At 44.5% G+C, this 17,669-nt stretch overlaps 2 protein-coding genes across 4 annotated transcripts in view; one reads left to right on the forward strand and one right to left on the reverse strand.

The window, feature by feature from the left end:
- The window catches only part of DLG2 (discs large MAGUK scaffold protein 2), a 901,719-nt gene extending 891,457 nt beyond the window's left edge, over nt 1–10,262 (reverse strand). For 2 of the 3 annotated variants that reach the window (XM_077926964.1, XM_028725975.2), the window contains exons 1-2: nt 10,142–10,262; nt 4,626–5,669 (exon numbers count right to left, since the gene is read on the reverse strand). In XM_077926964.1, coding sequence (XP_077783090.1) covers nt 4,626–4,644 — 19 coding nt within the window. In that variant the 5' untranslated portion in view covers nt 4,645–5,669; nt 10,142–10,262. Of the gene's footprint in view, nt 1–4,625; nt 5,670–10,084 lie in introns of all 3 variants that reach the window. The other variant, XM_028725977.2, reaches the window with a different exon arrangement.
- Nucleotides 10,263–10,286: 24 nt separating this feature from the next.
- LOC114595593 (transmembrane protein 126A-like) lies at nt 10,287–16,051 on the forward strand. The gene is made up of 6 exons (XM_028725995.2): nt 10,287–10,644; nt 10,972–11,023; nt 12,433–12,558; nt 13,826–14,019; nt 14,898–15,012; nt 15,828–16,051. Exons 1-6 carry the CDS (start codon nt 10,287–10,289, stop codon nt 16,036–16,038), a joined length of 1,056 nt encoding a protein of 351 aa, XP_028581828.2. The 3' UTR covers nt 16,039–16,051.
- Nucleotides 16,052–17,669: the final 1,618 nt, after the last annotated feature.

Genomic DNA, 17,669 nt, shown 5'->3' on the forward strand with positions numbered 1-17,669 from the left:
CCACTTTTGTACTGCAGCCCCACTGGAGACAACCAGCAACCTGGCTGCCAGCACTCCTACATAAAATAAAACCTCACATCTGGCCTTCGTAAACTGCCTGTTTTTCCTTCTGCAACCTTATAACAAAATTATATGAAGTAAACAAAACAGTGGAGAAATATTCCAAATTCACTTCACTCAAAAAAAACACCTGAAAATTTTACTGGCAAATAAAAGGCCACTGACAGCAAGAGATTTTCTCAAAGGGTAAACGGCAGGTATTGATCTCCCATTGCTTCAAAATTTCCCTTTTTACACATAAGACCTATTGTCGTATTTGCATACACAGGCAAACACACTGCACGGATCATCTCTTCTCTCACTTGCCAGCAGAGTTCCCCAGCGTGCCAGCCCTGATTGCCTAATATTTAACCATGGTCCAATATCCCATGAAGCTGTGATGCTATTGATGCTTGAAGAACTGGCCTGTTGCCTGCTTAGCACAACTAAACTTTTTCTTCTTTTTATTAAAAAAATTACATTTTTAAACAACTGCTGCCTTGTTAAAAGTTACAAAAATGCATTTTTAAAAAGCTGACTTATTGCAAGTGTCCACAGAACCATGCTCACAAGAGGTAGGGGGTCATTTGCCATGGTGAGTGTGGTGAAGGGTAAACTCCAACCTTTCTCCCACCCTTGGAACTGGAGAAGGTGCAGGGTCTCATCCCCACACTTCAACTACGCTTGAGATACTCTGTGTGCCTTAGAAATGCCTGGGGTGCGGGTGGCCTTGCAAATGCACTGTGCATGTGTGTTCCTTGGAAGCCCCACTGCTACCGCAGTCCCCACTCTCAATAGGGGGGCTGGGGCTTGTTGCTTTCATCCTGCACTTGAGCATGAAACACAACTCTAAGTGATCCCTGAACTCTTCTCCAGCATCAACCTTGGAATTAAAGGTGCTGCGACAAGACCTTGCCCCTTTGCCACAGCCCATGCAGTGCGCATTCCAGTGCACAAAGACTTAAGAACAGCTCTCATGTATACATCAGAAAAGATCTGATCAGCAAATGAATGCCCCGTCAAAATAACAAACGAAACAAGGAGGGGACGCACGCTTATCCATAATGCACATTTGAGCAATCCATGCCAACCTGTCTTCCTGAGATTCCTTATTAGCACAATACTTCTTTTTTGCAAGGTGGGGGCAAACCTGTGCCAATATTTCTTGAGCTAAATTTAATAGACTTTCAGTGGAAATCCTCAGAAGCAAGTTTCACTGAGTTCAATGTGATTTTTAATAGTGTGCCACTGCAAATTTTGTCCCTAACACAAGCCATGAACGTTAAAGGATATTTGACTATTGTTACTAGTAGTTTAAGGGATGCGGATGGCACTGTGAGCCTAGAGCTTGCCAGTCAGAAGGTCAGCGGTTCGAATCCCTGCAACGGGGTGAGCTCCCCTTGTTTGGTCCCAGCTCCTGCCAACCTAGCAGTTTGAAAGCACATCAAAGTGCAAGTAGATAAATAGGTACCGCTCCGGCGGGAAAGTAAACGGCGTTTCCGCGTGATGCTTTGGATCGCCAGAAGTGGCTTAGTCATGCTGGCCACATGACCCGGAAGCTGTACGGCGGCTCCCTTGGCCAGTAAAGTGAGATGAGCGCCGCAACCCAAGTCGTCCGCGACTGGACCTAATGGTCAGGGGTCCCTTTACCTTTACTAGTAGTTTACTAACAATGTTTTACTACTGTAAATGTACAAAACCTCACTACTAATATATGAGTTACAGGACTTGCAGTGAATGCTACCAGTTTATACACCACTTCTAAGCCATGTTCTGTTAACAGAGCAGTCAGCTCCTGAATGTTTCAGACACTGTCTGGTCATCTTAACATCCATGCAAAATATTACCTTTACGGCTGCTTGCTTGTTCAGATACAGCGTGAAGCAGGATGATTCTGGACATTCCTGGTAACAACTTTTGTGAAAAGTTTTCTCTGGATGCTACAAGCTAGCCCCACCATTAGGCAAGCAGAGATAGATTGTGAGTCAATATTAAAGGGCAGCAGTTCAATTATTTAGCTTTCTATGGATCCAAGCTCCCTTCCTCTGAGAGAAGAAACCTCCTTGGTCGGAGGAAGGATCCAATACTTTAATTGTATCACCATTTAGATTTTCTGCTCAGGCACCAAAATCTTGTACCATCTCAGTTGGGTGCTTCTGTTTATGCTTCTTGGCTTTCCTCAACTGATTAGGATGAATATTATTCATTATAAACAGGATTGCCATGCTATTCTGCAAGACAATTTTAAATTTCCGTATTTTTTGCACCATAACACTCACTTTTTTCCTCCTAGAAAGTAAGGGGAAATGTCTGTGCGTGTTATGGAGGAAATGCCTACGGGTGGCATGCCTACGGATTTTCCTCCTCTAAAAACTACGTGCGTGTTATGGTCGGGTGCGTGTTATAGAGCGAAAAATACGGTAATCTGAAACAAGTTTAGGGTCCTTATGACTTCAGACATCTCAGCTATATTTCTGTAACATGAAATAATACATTACTGGGAGATATGTTTGTTTAATGTAGAAAGGCTGCTCTTTAATATTGCAAATCACTTGGCTTTCTTGGCCCAGATTAGGTTACACTTGAACTAAAATAGAAAAGACAATTGCCATCTACATGTTAAAACAACTGCTATGTTGGAACTAATGCCACAAGAGAGCAAAGCCCCCAAGTGGGAGGGCAACCAGTTTTTCTGGGTATATGTTCAGATAACTTCAGGGGGAAAGTTATTCTGTGTAAGAAAACTCTGGAGAAATGTTCCCAAAATCAAGGAGCTAGTTAACATCACAAGGTTTTTAAGGTGCTTATGGAGGCAAAAAGAGAGTGCATGTGATTGCCTCAGTCCAGGGCTCCATCTGCACTCTGAAACTGCATGCTGAGTTTTTGCTCAAGCATTAATTTCAGTACAGGCGGCAGCTCAGTCCAGTGTTCCCTGTGTCCGTATGTGCCGAGCCGTCCTTTGATTTGGCGTGAATGAGTAAGTTCTAGCATGCGTGTGTGATGGGAGATCTCGTAGATTACCAAAAGTGGCTGAACTCTCAACATAATCACTGTTTCTGGCACAGGCGCCAGAAATGTTAGCCTTGTCCTAAGAATGCTTATCCTGTGCTTTTATTCTAAGTAAACAACCGCTTGACAGGAGATATGTCAGCACAGCTCCAGGCCTTCCAAGCCATGTTTCTCAGAACAGGCACCATAGTAATCATCCAGATTTCTAATTATTGTGGCAAATGAGCAAAAGCAACACCACCACCAGTAAGAGAAACCGCACCATTTTCTAGAAATGTGTTGCACCTCTGTTGATCATGGCTGCTATTGAAGGGAAATATCCATGCTTTTCACAAGGCAGGGACTGATGGCGACATTGAACATGCGAAGCTGTAACGTGTTCAAAGTCAGACCACTGAAGCATGTAGCTCAGAGCTATCTGTTTTGACTGGTGGTACTCTCCAGGGTCTCAGGAAAGGTTTCAACCCTAACTGAAAAACAGGTTGCCACTGTAGCGTAACCCAGAGCTATGCAAATAGGATTCCCAATGGGTTAAGATACAGGGAGCAAGCCAATTGTGTCCCTAGGGCTGCAGGCACCGCCTTCCTATATCCCAAAGTAAATGGTTGCCATTCCTACAAGGAAAGGGGAAAGCATTGGGGATGCCAGTAAGCAAGGGAGGAGGAGGTGTCTCTATGTGCATTAGAACAAAGATGCATTATAAGAACTCCACCCCCAACAACAGCCAAGCCCTCCCTTCTTCAGATCCCCTCATCTTTAGGATGAGCATCTCACTGTTGTTATATATCATATACACATTTTTGTAAAACGGAGTTGGGAAATGTAGGGCTACTTAAAAAAAAAAATTTGCTTAGCTACAGCCACACAACTCCCAACATTACTTCATTAGTAGATAACTTTTTAAAAAAAAAAGATTATTCAAATCATATTGTTTTCATGAGCAGTTTTATTTTACGTATAAACCTTGTAGTGGGAAATCTTGAAACATATTCCATGTACTTTAATGGCTAAATGATGGCTATAACAGGTATACTGTTGCACTTTTTAGAAATATATCTAAAGTAATGAAAAATGACAAATCAGAAAGATTTTATCATTTTAGTGTACCATTAAATACTGATTTGAATTACTATTTTTTAAAAAAAATCAAGTCTCACTTAGAAGCTATTCCATAAACCCTACGCCCACAAATTTACTTCAGAGAAATTCTATTTATTTTTATAAAAAAATGTTTACTGTTGGAATTATTGTATGTACAAGATTACAGGGTTTCTCATTCCTATACCCCACCCACAGCCACCCTGGTACTACATAAACTACAAAGGCTTGCGAGAAACCAGCAATTGAGATCAAAATGTGTCCTAGCAGATTTTAAAACATTCCAGTTGAAGTAAAGAATACTTTTGCATGAAAAACAAAATGCATGAAATGCTTCTCTTTCACCTCTCCACAGAAAAACAAACAAACAACAATTTCATTCTCCCATTCAAATGCTTTTAATGTAAAACTGCATGTATGAGAAATCCAGCTTGTTAAAAAGATAAGACAAAAATGAGATAGGAAGCTTCATAGCCCACCTTTCTTCTTGACTGGCATTCTCGCTGTTATTTCTGGCACTGGACGCAAACACTTATTTACCGGTATCAACAGAGTCCCGCTGGGATTGACTTGTAAGGTCAGAAGTCTGCCATCCAATTCAAAACACACAGTTCAGCTTTGGAAGAGAGCTCTACATCTTCATTTCCCACAATGGCACTCACAGTTTTTGTCCAGTTAAAAACTTCCAACACAACCCATGGAAACAGAAAGGAAGAAAAAAAGTTTAAGAGAATTTTTGCCAGAACACTTGTCAAAATCTGTAAAATATTTCCCAATCTATAAAAATATACAAGAGAAAACACTCGTCAGCCTACAAAATTGTATAAGATTCTCTCTTATGACAGAATAGGGGCTTTTTTTTTTTTAAGAAGTTAAGTGAATGTAGGAAATACAATTAAGGCACAGTCCAAGTCTTGGCAGTCCAAATGATCCACTTCAGCACATTCCAGCATCACCCAAGTTTAAAACCAGTTCTCAAATAATCCAAATAAACATCCGAGGAAGACAGAAGAGCTTGAAAGGGACCTTTTTTGCTGCAATCACAGGTGACTTTTGCCAGTTAGCTACAGCACTGGATGCACACAATGGTCTTCTGCGTATTAGGAGAGGAAAAAACCTCCCAGGTTTCATTCGGTTACCAAACAGCAGTCACTTTCATTTTTATTTTCTCCACCCAGCCTTCTGGCCTTTAATGTCCCTCTGATCTTTGCTTGTATTAAGCCCAAGAGGATTGAAAGCAATCCCTCAGCATGGAATTATTAAAGTGACAGTGCTATTCACAGGGCAGGCTGGTGGAGCAGACTGTTGTGCACAGGAGTCATTGACTGCTTGCCATTTCACTCTTTGCTCAGCAGCAGCTGCCTAATGAGAGAGGAGCAAGGTTGTGGCAGAGCTTCTCCAAATGTTATGCAGAGATGTTGGAATATTAACAGAGCAGGCCATGAAGTCAGTCGGAGGTTCTCCTGTCTGCTGGTGCAGCTGGCTGGCCTCACCATAACCTCCTATTTTCCTTCTTTTTTCCCCTGCAAATGAAAAAAAAATGCAATTGACAGTTTTTCCCTTCCAAAACATTGAAAATAAAGGATTAAGGGGGGAATTAGTCTCCAAATATTACACTTTATAAATGTGAAGCACAGTGGTACATCTTACACGTAACCCTGCACTGCATCTTCAAAGAGTTAAAATGGTACAATGGGGTTATTTTCCACTGCTTTTGAATTGCTTTGAAGCAGACTCACAACTTCCTATCATTCTCCTATCACTTAACAGATATTTGTTTCCCAATAATAAGACCTATTCTCATATTCTGATAGTTTGGCTCTTTATAATTGAAATGAAAGGATGGCTTAAGAGGAAGAGGAACTACAAACTGCACAAAAAATGTTTGTGGGAAGAACACTGGGGTGAACATTAAGAGGAACAAAGGAGGAGAAAAGTGTGAATTTAGAATAAAGTTTTAGAGGCATCTGCTAAATGGGGTAGTGGTAAAGAGCATCCATCAAATATGGATTCTGAGGGAGTAGTGCTCAAGAAAGATCTTTAAAGTTAGTGGGACGGGGCAAATCCTAGTGTACAGTGCAGCAATGGAAAGATTAGAGTAATAAACTAAGTGCAGACATTTAAAGTAGCCTTCTTTTTAACCACTTGCCTGGTAAGTGACCAGGAATTCCATGCAGGTGAGTTAGCTGGCTGCTAGAAGAGGGACTGACCGCTTCATCCCTCCACCACCAGCCCATTTCCACCCCAACTCCCTGCCTAAGAGACTAACAGCACATAACATATTTCCATGATGGCTGTGAAGGAGGGGGCACAGACAGTACTACAAGCTAGTAAAACATTTTTCAGGCCAGTAACATTTTGGGGGGGGGGGTGTTTACAAGGCTGACTTTAGGAAGCAAAGCAAAATAAATTAAGGTTTGGGGAAGGCTGTTTAGAAGAAGTGGACAGTTTCAAGTGAAATTCTGTGCAAGCGGAGAGGAGGTGACTGATGGGGTGTGACAAGAGTGGAGTCAATGTCCATATGAAAGCTTAACTTGAGAAGGAAAACATAAAGGAGATAAGAATTGAGAACACTGTCCATTGAAACAGCAGGGAAGTAATCAGGGTTTGGAAGCAGAAAATGTTAAGAGGGAAATATAAAGAAGGTAGAATCAGAGCTAGCGGAAGAGGGTGAATGAGAGTGACTGGGACAAGTTGCTAGTTGATGGCATTCAGAAAATTAGGATTCAGAGTTGTGGAGAACAGGGTAGAGATGCATTTGAAGAAGAGTGTGCAAGGAGCTGCGTCACTGAAGGACCAAAGACCAGGAAGCAAGCTCATCAGAGTGCTACTTGTGAAACAGTGTATTATAGGAAGTTAACTGTAGCAACAGAACAGAGTCACACAATGAAGTTGGGTTGCAGCTGTGGCTGTAAAATAGCAGCAAATGCGCAGGCAGGTGGGTCAGAGTTTATCTATGAGAACACCTAGGCAGATATTAAACCACTGGGGATTTCAGCATAGGAGCAGGGTTGAGGAACTGGACCGGCATTAAGAAAGTAGTTAGATAATTGTGTGAAAAAGCACAAGGGTGTAGTAAAGATGCATTATGTATTTGATGTGGAACAGCTGTGTAGAGAATTGTGTGGTGAAGGAATACAAAAATAGGATCAGAAGGGTACACTGCATTCAGGCAGAGAGGGCGATGCTGGATTTGATGACTACATGGAGACCTGGGTCCTTAGGTGAGGAGTAGAATCATCAGATATGCAAGCTTGAGGGGGACTGTCACCGTTGTAGAAACATGGAAGGTTTGAGAATGTGGGAAAGGGGATCAGTGGCCAAGGAGACTGAATGCAGGAGCAGAGGGCTGCATGAAGCAGTACTCTGTGTTTCTACGGAGCGAAGGGACATGAAAGGATTAGATAAGTGGGTCATGTACAAGGATCTGAAGGGATATTGGATAAACAGAGTATAAAGGCAAGATGTGCCCAATGGTGTGAGGTTGCAAAAAATAAAAAAATAAAAGGTTATGTAGGAAATATGGCAGCTGTGTCAGTGTAACTACAAGCGTTGTGGGAATAAGCTGAGTGGTTGTGAAGGACAACATGAAACAGTATCAAATGTACACAAGTGGCCAAAGTGAGTTTCAGGGAAATATATATATTTTTTAAGGGTCAGAAACGCAGGTGAGGGACAGAGATAGGTGTTGCATGAAGTGATAGTTAACTGCATGCATACAAAGGGAATTTAAATTGATACAGTCTTCAGATGCCAGACCCCTGAATGTTGCCATCTGCCTCTTCCCTTCAGCTGCAAAAGCAGAGTGGGGAAAGAGTGGCTGCTGTTAGCAGCAAGGTATGAGCCAGCAAGGTGGACTGCAAAAAGCTAGTGACAGGGCAGAAAACCCATAAGAAGATGGGATGGGACCAGTGCAGCATTCGAAACTCCCACTGTTCTAGGCACGTTTTGCAACTGGGAATTTCATTAATGCGAGCAGTTTCTGAAATCTGGCGCAGTACTGTGCCCAAGATTTCAGATTAAAACTGCCACTGCTGGTAGAAAAGGAGGACCTTTTTCTGCCTCCCCACTTCCAGCCACTCTCTGAAGACTGGAGAAGGGACCCTCATAAGAATATTAGAGGACCAGGCAGGGGAAGTATGGCTTTGTTTGTTTTTTGCAGTCATCAGATGAGGACTAGACGATATGAAAAATGAATATAAGATTTTAGGTGCAGTTCATTCATTTTCAGCTTTGTATTTTTATATAAAAAGTGTGCCTACACACTCTGTTGCGGCACCCATAACCTGGGTTTAAGGTGTCATTTAGCTTTCATATCTCTGTTTCTAACACTGGACCAGTGGCTAGGCAAGATTCACCATGCGTAGGGTGGTTCTAGGAGATGAATGATGTGAGCAAGGTCAGTAAGAGCTGCTGGGGCTGGTGATCACTTTACAAACTAGTTAGTGTACTAACGGTTGCAGAGAGTGGAGCAAGCAGAAAACAGAGGCAGGGCCTGATGCAAGTTTTTGGGGGTCGGGGAAGAGACCAATGTGAAGTGGCCAGAAACTGAGGAGAAGAGAAGACAATTCCACAGGGGCAATTAGTTAACCTTTGACTCTAGACTTAATAGCCTCAACCAACCATATTTACATATTGGTATGTACTACTTACAAGTTGTATTTGTTAAGCCAGCCCTGCTGTGTTTGCTCCCCTCCCAGTGGCGTAGCGTGGGGGGTGCAGGGGGGGCTGGCCGCACCGGACACAACATCTGGGGTTAGGGCAAATCCACGGGTTAGGGGGCGCAAATCCACGGGTTAGGGGGCGCAAATCCACGGGTTAGGGGGCGCAAATTACTTGCCTTGCCCCGGGTGCTGACAACCCACGCTACACCACTGTCCCCTCCCCTTGTTCACTAAGGGGAAGGGGCTGGACATGTCCCGAAGTCCTCTCCTGACAGCACCAGTGAGAAAGACCCCAATGAGGCAGAGAAAATTTGTGGGGAAGGGAATAAATAAAAAGGGAGATAATTTTGTTGTAAGGTGGGCTAATGGGGTGGAGGCAACCAGAGGATGTTACATGATTGTGGGAAGTATTGGGTTGCTTTTTTAACGCAGGTGCTTGGGATAGGAGTGGTGGGAAAAGGGCGAGGGAGGCTTGTGATTGGGGGGGAGAGCTGGGGTGGTGCCACAAGCAAGAAGCACCCTCTTGCCTGACAGGAGCAAGCATGGAGCTGCTGGAATGTGGGAAGCCCCACCTCCTCCACACACACCCCCCAATTCACAGAAATCTCTGTCCAGCAAGGGCTGCCCTGTGTGACCAAGACACCCACTTGCAATCATAGAATTTGTAGAGTTGGAAAGGGACCCCAAGGGTCATCCAGCCCAACCCGGTGATACACAGGAATCTCAACACTCAGTCCTCCACCCAACCATCCCAGGCCCTGCTTAGCTTTGCAAATGAGAGCCATACTGGGCAACCTGAGAGTCATTGTCCCCCATACTGCATATATATATTGGGGGGACGACGACACTCTGGTTGCCCAGTATATGTGTGTGTGTGTGTGTGTGTGTGTGTATTCGGACTGCAGAGCCTCATGTGAAGGGTCGTGATGGGGGCAATCTCCATATACATATTCACACGCACATGCACTCCTGTCTGGCATGGGGTGCCCTGAGTGACCCCATAAGAGCCACAATGGGGATCCTGAGTAAAAAAACCCTACATGTTGCTGGACTCCAGTGACTCGTAGGGTGGCTTGTGATGATTTGGGGGGTCAACACACGCATGCACACATACACCCCCTGTTTGTGCCCCCCATCCTCCCCACACACCCCTCATAAGAGTCAGTGAGGAACCCGTGTGCCCTCCCCCACCCCCGCCGTCGTCGCGCGGCTCCCGCCTCCCATCAGCCCTCGCGGCGGGCGGCCAACCCCCTCAGGTAACTGGCGCGAGCTACCTGGCCGGGCGGCCACAGGTTCCCACCCGGACCCCGCCGAGGCCGCTTTCGCCCCACCTGCTGCCCCTCCTCGCCGCCGCCTGGGTCGCCTTATGGCCGCGCGGGCTGCTGCGCCCCCATCGAGGGCTCCTCTGTGAGGGAGGCGGCCTGCTCGCTGCTGCTGCTCCTCTTCCGCCGCGACCGCCGCCTCAGCCGCGTTTCCATGGAGCGGCCGTTACCGCGCCCGCCGCCGCCGCTCCTCCTCCATCTCCCGCCCTCCCTCCGTCCCTTAGCAACGCGGGCGGGGGGCCCCTCCCTGCCCGGCGTGAGGAACGACGGGCCGCTCGGCCAATCCGGAGGCAGGCCCCTCCCCCGGCTCCGCCAGCAGGCGAGGGGCCAATCGGAACCCAGCCGAGGGTCGTTGGGGGGACGTCACGTGATCGTCCAAGATGGCGGCCCCCGCGGGAAGGGCGTGCGCCTGGCTAGTGCGGTAGCCGAGTCGCCTTTTTTTTTTAACCAGAGGCGAACGCCGCGGCAGCGGAGTAAGTTTTTTAACGGCTTGCAGAGCTCTAGGGCTCGAGGTGAGTTTTCCCCGGCGGGTATGTTTGCATGGGGGAAGCGGCGCTCAAGGTCACGCTGGACGTCAAATGTGGGGCGACTATGGAATTTGGTGGGTTTGAGGTTACGGGGTGGGGGCAGGGGCGAAACTAGGCTCTGTTTCATCCGGGTCAGTAACCCAGCTTGGCACACACAGGCTGGGAGCCTCAGTAGCGCTCCTCTGGAGGCTTTCCCCGGGGCAACGTCCCCCGTCCCCGGTAGCTGCGGCTCTCGGTGGGGCCTCCCTGATGAGGCTGTTTCCCTTTGTTTAAAATTAAAGCCTTATTCCTTTGGGGCTTATGTGCCTGCAGGCGTGTATAGAATTGCAATCATTTATGGGTGTGGCTTTTCCGCTGCTTTGTGGTAAGTGAAAATTAGTATAGTCGTACCTCGGGTTAAGAACTTAATTCGTTCTGGAGGTCTGTTCTTAACCTGAAGCACCACTTTAGGTAATGGGTCCTCCTGCTGTCGCTGTGCCGCCGCTGCACGATTTCTTTCCTCATCCTGAAGCAAAAGTTCTTAACCAGAGGTAATATTTCTGGGTTAGCCGAGTCTGTAACGTGAAGCGTATGTAACCTGAAGCGTATGTAACCCGAGGTACCACTGTATATAATGAGCATAGTATTTTATTTTTTTAAAAAAATTTAAAGTACTGTTGTTGGCATCTGTCAGGCTTGGAAGACAGTGGAGGAGTGTGCCTTCAGGGGTGAAGTCAAAAGGTTGGAGAGTTACAGTGCCTGTTGTGGCTGAAGAGATTGATAAGGGGGAAGACATGATGCATTACTGCTGCAGCACAACTAGACTCCTTAATCTGCCCCAGGGGCAACAAAACATGTCTCTCCCATATCAGTCTCTACAGCCACAGCAGGTGCTGCAGCCTTCCAGCAGCTTGACTACACCCCCAAAGGCTCATTCCCGAGACAGATGGAGGGCAGCAACAAATACGTATAGCAGTTAACAGCAGTGACTGTTAATGAAATACGAATAAAATATACAAATGTAATTGAGGGTAGGAGGGTTGACTACGTCTCTTTAGAAGAAATGTGAATTTAGGATTTTTTCTTAGTAGCATGATGACACAATGCATGACCTTGTAAAGGGAAGGACTAAAGAAGTATGAAGACTGGCTCAATTCTTAACTGTTCCCATTGCCTGGAAAATGTGGCTCTCAAGGTGTAAATAGAGTTAGAAACTGGGATGGAAAATTTTGGAATTATCGCTTGTACAAGCAACAACATATTTATGTGCATGCAGTTGATATGCAACCACTGCATGTGCAGATTGCAGTGACCCGGAAGGAGGCGGAAGGCGTAGTGGGGTTATGTGCACTACAGTCATGCTCAGTGACTTGGAACTTAACCCCAATGCGAATCAGGGATTGCCTGTAAGGTGGGCTGAGTGGGAGGAGGCAGACAGGCTAGAGGCCCAGCGGTGCACCCCGCCCCTATGGCTACAGTATTTTTTTCTATATTTAATTGCTACATTCCATGTATAAGACCCATGGTTTGACACTTTAAAAAATTGGGGGGGGGGGGGAGACACCTCGTCTTATACACTGAAAAATACTGTCTTCTGTTTCTTGGACTATACTGTGCAGTAGATTGCAAGAGTTGACATAATGTGGGCATCTGCTGGCTTCTAGACTATAAATTTCACAAACCATAATGCCTGGGTCATTAAATGTTTTTCTTTCAATCATATTGCTGGTGTGTCTGATGTACATGCATACATACTCATTTTTGTAATCAGCACCATTTCGTTTTCTTTCCCAGTGCTCCAGGAACTAAGATGGCAGGAGAGTTTATCGAACCTACTTCAGAAAAAAAAGTCCATATTGCAAGTAGAGACATATCTGAAATCCTGAAAGAAAGGTTTGAGCGACTTTCAGCAGCAGATCAGTGAGTGGCCTTCGCAAATTTAAAAGTATTTTAAAATGGGATTATTTTTTGCTGTTCCCATTTCCAAAGCATTGAAGAATTTGCCTTGTTGTACATGTAGTTTGTGAAGAATGGAGCCCACGTGATACCGTACAAAATACCACATGGAAGCCTATGCCAAGTCTCTGGTTTCCTCCATTCACAAAAATAGGGAATGCTATTTTACCTGACTAGCAGGATTAGCAAGATAAACATTAAGGACAATGTTGGATGTTGAAACCAATGTGACTTGAAATGACACTTTTAGTGTTTTATTTAGTTTAACTTTTAATTGCATCCTTCAACTTAAAAGACAGGTCCCAGGACTTCAGAAAATGTATTGTCAGTTGAAATAACTGAAGACCACACATTGCTTTTTATATATGACTCCATCATGTATAAAACATAAAACCCTCTTGCTATTTAGAAATGTAAAAACCTTCAAACCAGTTTTGAGGATCTGCTAGGCTTCTTGCCAGTGACAATCGTTGTCCTTAGAAGCTGAAGTGATGTATTTACTATGGTCCCTCCTGCTGCTCCTTCTATAGCTGCTCATATGCTTGCATCCTCTATTGGAGCCTCAGAGTATTGGACAACTGTTCACTCTAAGCATAGACCTGGCAATCCGAAGTATTTTGTTGTGGCTGTGAAAATCATTGTCCCGTACTGCAAGTGGTTGTATCTGTCAGCTCTAATAGGACACAGCAACATACTGGTAGCACTGAGGGATATACCCCAAGAATACAGTATTTGTCTGGTTTCAGAAATGTGCTTCTTTGCACAGCACACAAGGATAAAGGTAAAGGTACCCCTGCCCATACAGGCCAGTCGTGTCCGACTCTAGGGTTGTGCGCCCATCTCACTTAAGAGGCCGGGGGCCAGCGCTGTCTGGAGACACTTCTGGGTCATGTGGCCAGCGTGACGAAGCTGCTCTGGCGAGCCAGCACCAGCGCAGCACACGGAAACGCCGTTTACCTTCCCGCTATAAAGCGGTACCTATTTATCTACTTTCACCCGGGGGTGCTTTTGAACTGCTAGGTGGGCAGGAGCTGGGACCGAAAGAAGGGAGCTCACTCCGCCGCGGGGATTCAAACCGCTGACCGTGCGATCGGCAAGCTCTAGGCACTGAGGTTTTACCCACAGTGCCACCCGCATCCCGCACACAAGGATACAACTCTCCTAATTCACCATGTTTGTACATGCACAGCTATTAGCAATTGGTGAAATGTTTTTTCCTTTTCTTCCACAGGAGTTTTTTTCAAAGTGGATCCATGTTCCTTGCTTTAAATGGAAGTCTCTGCGGCTTAGTAGCAAATAGCTTGTTTAGACGTGTCCTGAATATAACCCAAGCTCGTATCGTATCTGCTCTGCCCATGGCTGTTTTACCGTTCATTTCAACTGTGGCCACTTATGAGTGTTTGATTAATCGGCCTTTAATGGAAGGTACGTTATCTGCATTCAAAGTGAACTGTAACCTTTGAAATGTCTGTGCTGGGAAGGATGTATTAGCCACACTGGCACAAGGTTACCTACTCACAAGACAAGAGGCTATTTGCATTACTCCCCAGATATGTAGGGCTATGGAAACTTGTTCCTTTAGCTCTTTGTATTACTCTTCTTGAGAAAATAAAATGAGCTTAAGGTGCAGGTGAGGTGGGGGGTGCCCCACCCACTGATGGTATGCAAGACCTCACATCTGGAAGAGTACCAGTTCTTTAAAACAGTAATAATACAGTGTGGTGTTTCAGCGCCTTATCTGCAATTTGGTGTTACTGTTGTTTCTATACTTTTCCGAAGCATCCCAAAAGAAACTCACTATATAGATGTAGGTAACTGTTTTTGGCATCCAACATGGAGAGCCTTCTTGCATTCAAAAAGATTATCTTAGTCCTCTTTGAGTGTAAACTGCAAAATAATGCTGTTAAAATTACTTCCAAATACTCAACCTTCCATCTTACCCAGTTAGCAACAGTGATGATTCTGGATCATGTCACTGTCCATATTTTGGTGGAGAGCAGTCTACAGTGCTAGAACGCCCAATGCATTGGCTTCTCTTTTCAAGGCACACTTCGGTCCCTCTTGTGGCATATGTTTAGGGAATCTCAGGAACATTTTGCAGCAATACTTTTATGACGGGTGCTATTGAAATCTGAGCAGCTTATCAGCCTAATCAAAATTAGGAAAGCAGATTTTAAGATGCTGTGATGCAAGCCTGCAATAGGGATGCTGTCAATACATCACTTAATTCTCATAATGCTATTTGTCTGCAAATTTATGTCAGACTTAGAAGAGTTTTCCAGCTTACCTATTTCATTTTTCAGGTGATCTAAATTGTGCAACTTGCGCCTGGATCAGAGGTGGTTTAATTGGAGGAGTAATAGGTTGGTTCTACCCAATTTTCCTAGCTCTACCTTTGAATGCAGCTCTTGCAACAAGGTATGATTTTAATCCTCTATGTAAACTCAGTTCTTACATGTGCAGTTTTGGGAAATCCATTGCACTGCTGGCAGGGGATGGAGGGGGGTGCTACCAGTGTTGTGACCATGAGCTGTTCACCCTTACATGGGAAATCCCTAAAATGGAATTTGTTTAAAATGCACACATTGTTTTTCCACATCTAACTTCAGTTTTCTGGGATTACCTAAACTGATTTCCGAGTATAGCTTCCCCTCCATCACTCTCTTCAGACATCCATTGTCTGGGTTAATCTGCTTGAATCACAAGCACTTGCTATTGCTCTTTCATTCCTGAACACCACCTGAAAGGGAAATTTGATTACTGGACCAACAACTGGTTGTAAAATAAATAGGTGTAACAAAGTCCGCATCATTAGCTTGTGCCTAATGAAGTGTTTTCTGGCAACAATATAGAGCCACTAGTCTGTAGAACACTTTTCTGGCATCATGTAAATTGGTCCCCTTTCACATGTTGTGGCTGCATTTAATTAACACATCTTTTGTCTGTATATAGAATTTGCTCAGTTTTTGCTTCACTTTTAGTATAATTTTATGAGGTAGTACACAGAAAGAGATGCAGTGTCTAGTATACAATTTGTTAAGAGTGGGCTAGCACCTATTTTGAAAGCCTAATCTTAAGACAACTGACAAAGAGACTTTATTTACTTTCTTGGTTAACTAAAGAGAGCTTGTAAACTGCTGCTCCATCAGATAACTTTCTTAATAAAGGCTGAATTTAACAGTAGCCTAGTGTTTGCAATTGTCAAGCTAATTCTTATTTCCACCCCACCCCAGGTATTTAACAACTCCCATGCCAGGCCAAGAAAACATGCTGCGCTACTGGATGATGGTTTGCAAACCCGTTTACAAAAAGATGAAATTTGCTGCAATCCTTCAAATTGCATTTGGAGCATACCTGACCTCAAAAAGTCATGAAATATACATTAAAATGCTGCAGTTGCCCCAGCCTGGAGAAGACCCTGAAGAAATAAAAGATAAAATTTGAATTTATACAATCATTACTTATTTGGTTTTTCTTTATGTAAATCATCCTGCTAGTTTTTTTTTTTTTTTAAAGTAGCTCTTAGCATATTGAGCAAGCCTTGGGACCTAATGGTGAAGGGCCAGTACTTTTGCTTGTGCTTTTTTTCCTCCTCCTTTCTTTCTTTTTGGTATGGGGGATAGGTGGAAAGTAATACCCTGTGATGAAGGAGACTAGTATGCAGTGGTGCCTCGCAAGACGAAAAGAATCCGTTCCGCGAGTCTCTTCGTCTTGCAGTTTTTTCGTCTTGCGAAGCAAGCCCATTAGCGGCTTAGCGCTATTAGCGGCTTAGCGGATCAGCTGATAAGCGGCTTAGCGGATCAGCTGATAAGCGGCTTAGCGGATCAGCTGATAAGCGGCTTAGCGGCTTGGGAAAAAGGGGGGGAACCCTGCAGGAACTCGCAAGACATTTTCGTCTTGCGAAGCAAGCCCATAGGAAATTCGTTTTGCGAAGCACTTCCAAAACGGAAAACCCTTTCGTCTAGCGGGTTTTCCACCTTGCGAGGCATTCGTCTTGCGGGGCACCACTGTACTTTGAAGAAACCTTTGTGGTGACAGTGGACAGAGGTTTCCCTCTTGCTCACACAATTGTGGAGTTGCAAGGGACCATGAGGATCTAGTCCAAACTTCTGCAATGCAGGGAATCCTACCGTATATAATACCATGGATGTGAGCAGCTGGTGTGTCTTGCTTTTACCTTTTCTTTTTTTAAAAAGAGTAGCTTCCATTAACGGGTGGGAGAACAACGCATCAAGGCCATCTTCCAGGAAGGTTTTCCAAGGAGTGGCTGACAAAGCAGCAGCCTGCAGAGCACTGAAAAGCTCTGGGGTTTCATTTTTGAGATGTTGTTTTAGAAGTTGTTTTAAACTGTTTTAAATACTGTATTGTGTTTTATTGTTGTAACCCGCTTGGGCAGCGCTTAAGTAAATAAAGAACAACATTCCCTAGAGCTCTTCAGTGCCCTGCAGGTTGCTTACCTGACCATATTCCTCTGGAAGGGAAGGAAGAGATCTTGATTGTGCATCATTTAACGCCCAGTGTACAACAAGCTCCTGCTAACCTCCCTGTTGTACTGTCTTAAGGATTAGCAGATCTGGACAATTCCCATGATGGACGCCACCAGAATAAAAGGAAAACTGCTTGGCCTATGGCAAGTGGTATTTATGACCCCCTACTTGCAGTGGCCCATGTTTGTTCCTGCTGACAGTTAAATGTTTTAATCTATCTTGCTAAAATATTTTTTATTCAAGACAGTTCAACATAATAAAATGTGTAAGGTAAATATTTCTATTTCTACATTCTTCTCAATTCTCATCACAGCATGGGTTATGTGAATTATATATCATTTTCTAGAACACAGAACACACCAATCTGACCACATTACTCAAGGCAGAAGGACCACCCCTCTGTTTAAACAAATGCATTTTCCATTCTTATAGACCATGCTACTACAAAATCGCTATATATTCAAATGGTTTATAATCAACTTTGAGAATGTGCTCCACTGAGACAGAGAATGTGTATGTGTATGGCAGCAGCATCTAAGCTATAAAATGACTGTCAGTCCTCACCCTGGTTTCATATTAGTTGCAAAC

Source organism: Podarcis muralis, chromosome 4, assembly GCF_964188315.1.
Source record: "Podarcis muralis chromosome 4, rPodMur119.hap1.1, whole genome shotgun sequence".
In the NCBI taxonomy this organism is placed as follows: Eukaryota; Metazoa; Chordata; class Lepidosauria; order Squamata; family Lacertidae; genus Podarcis; species Podarcis muralis.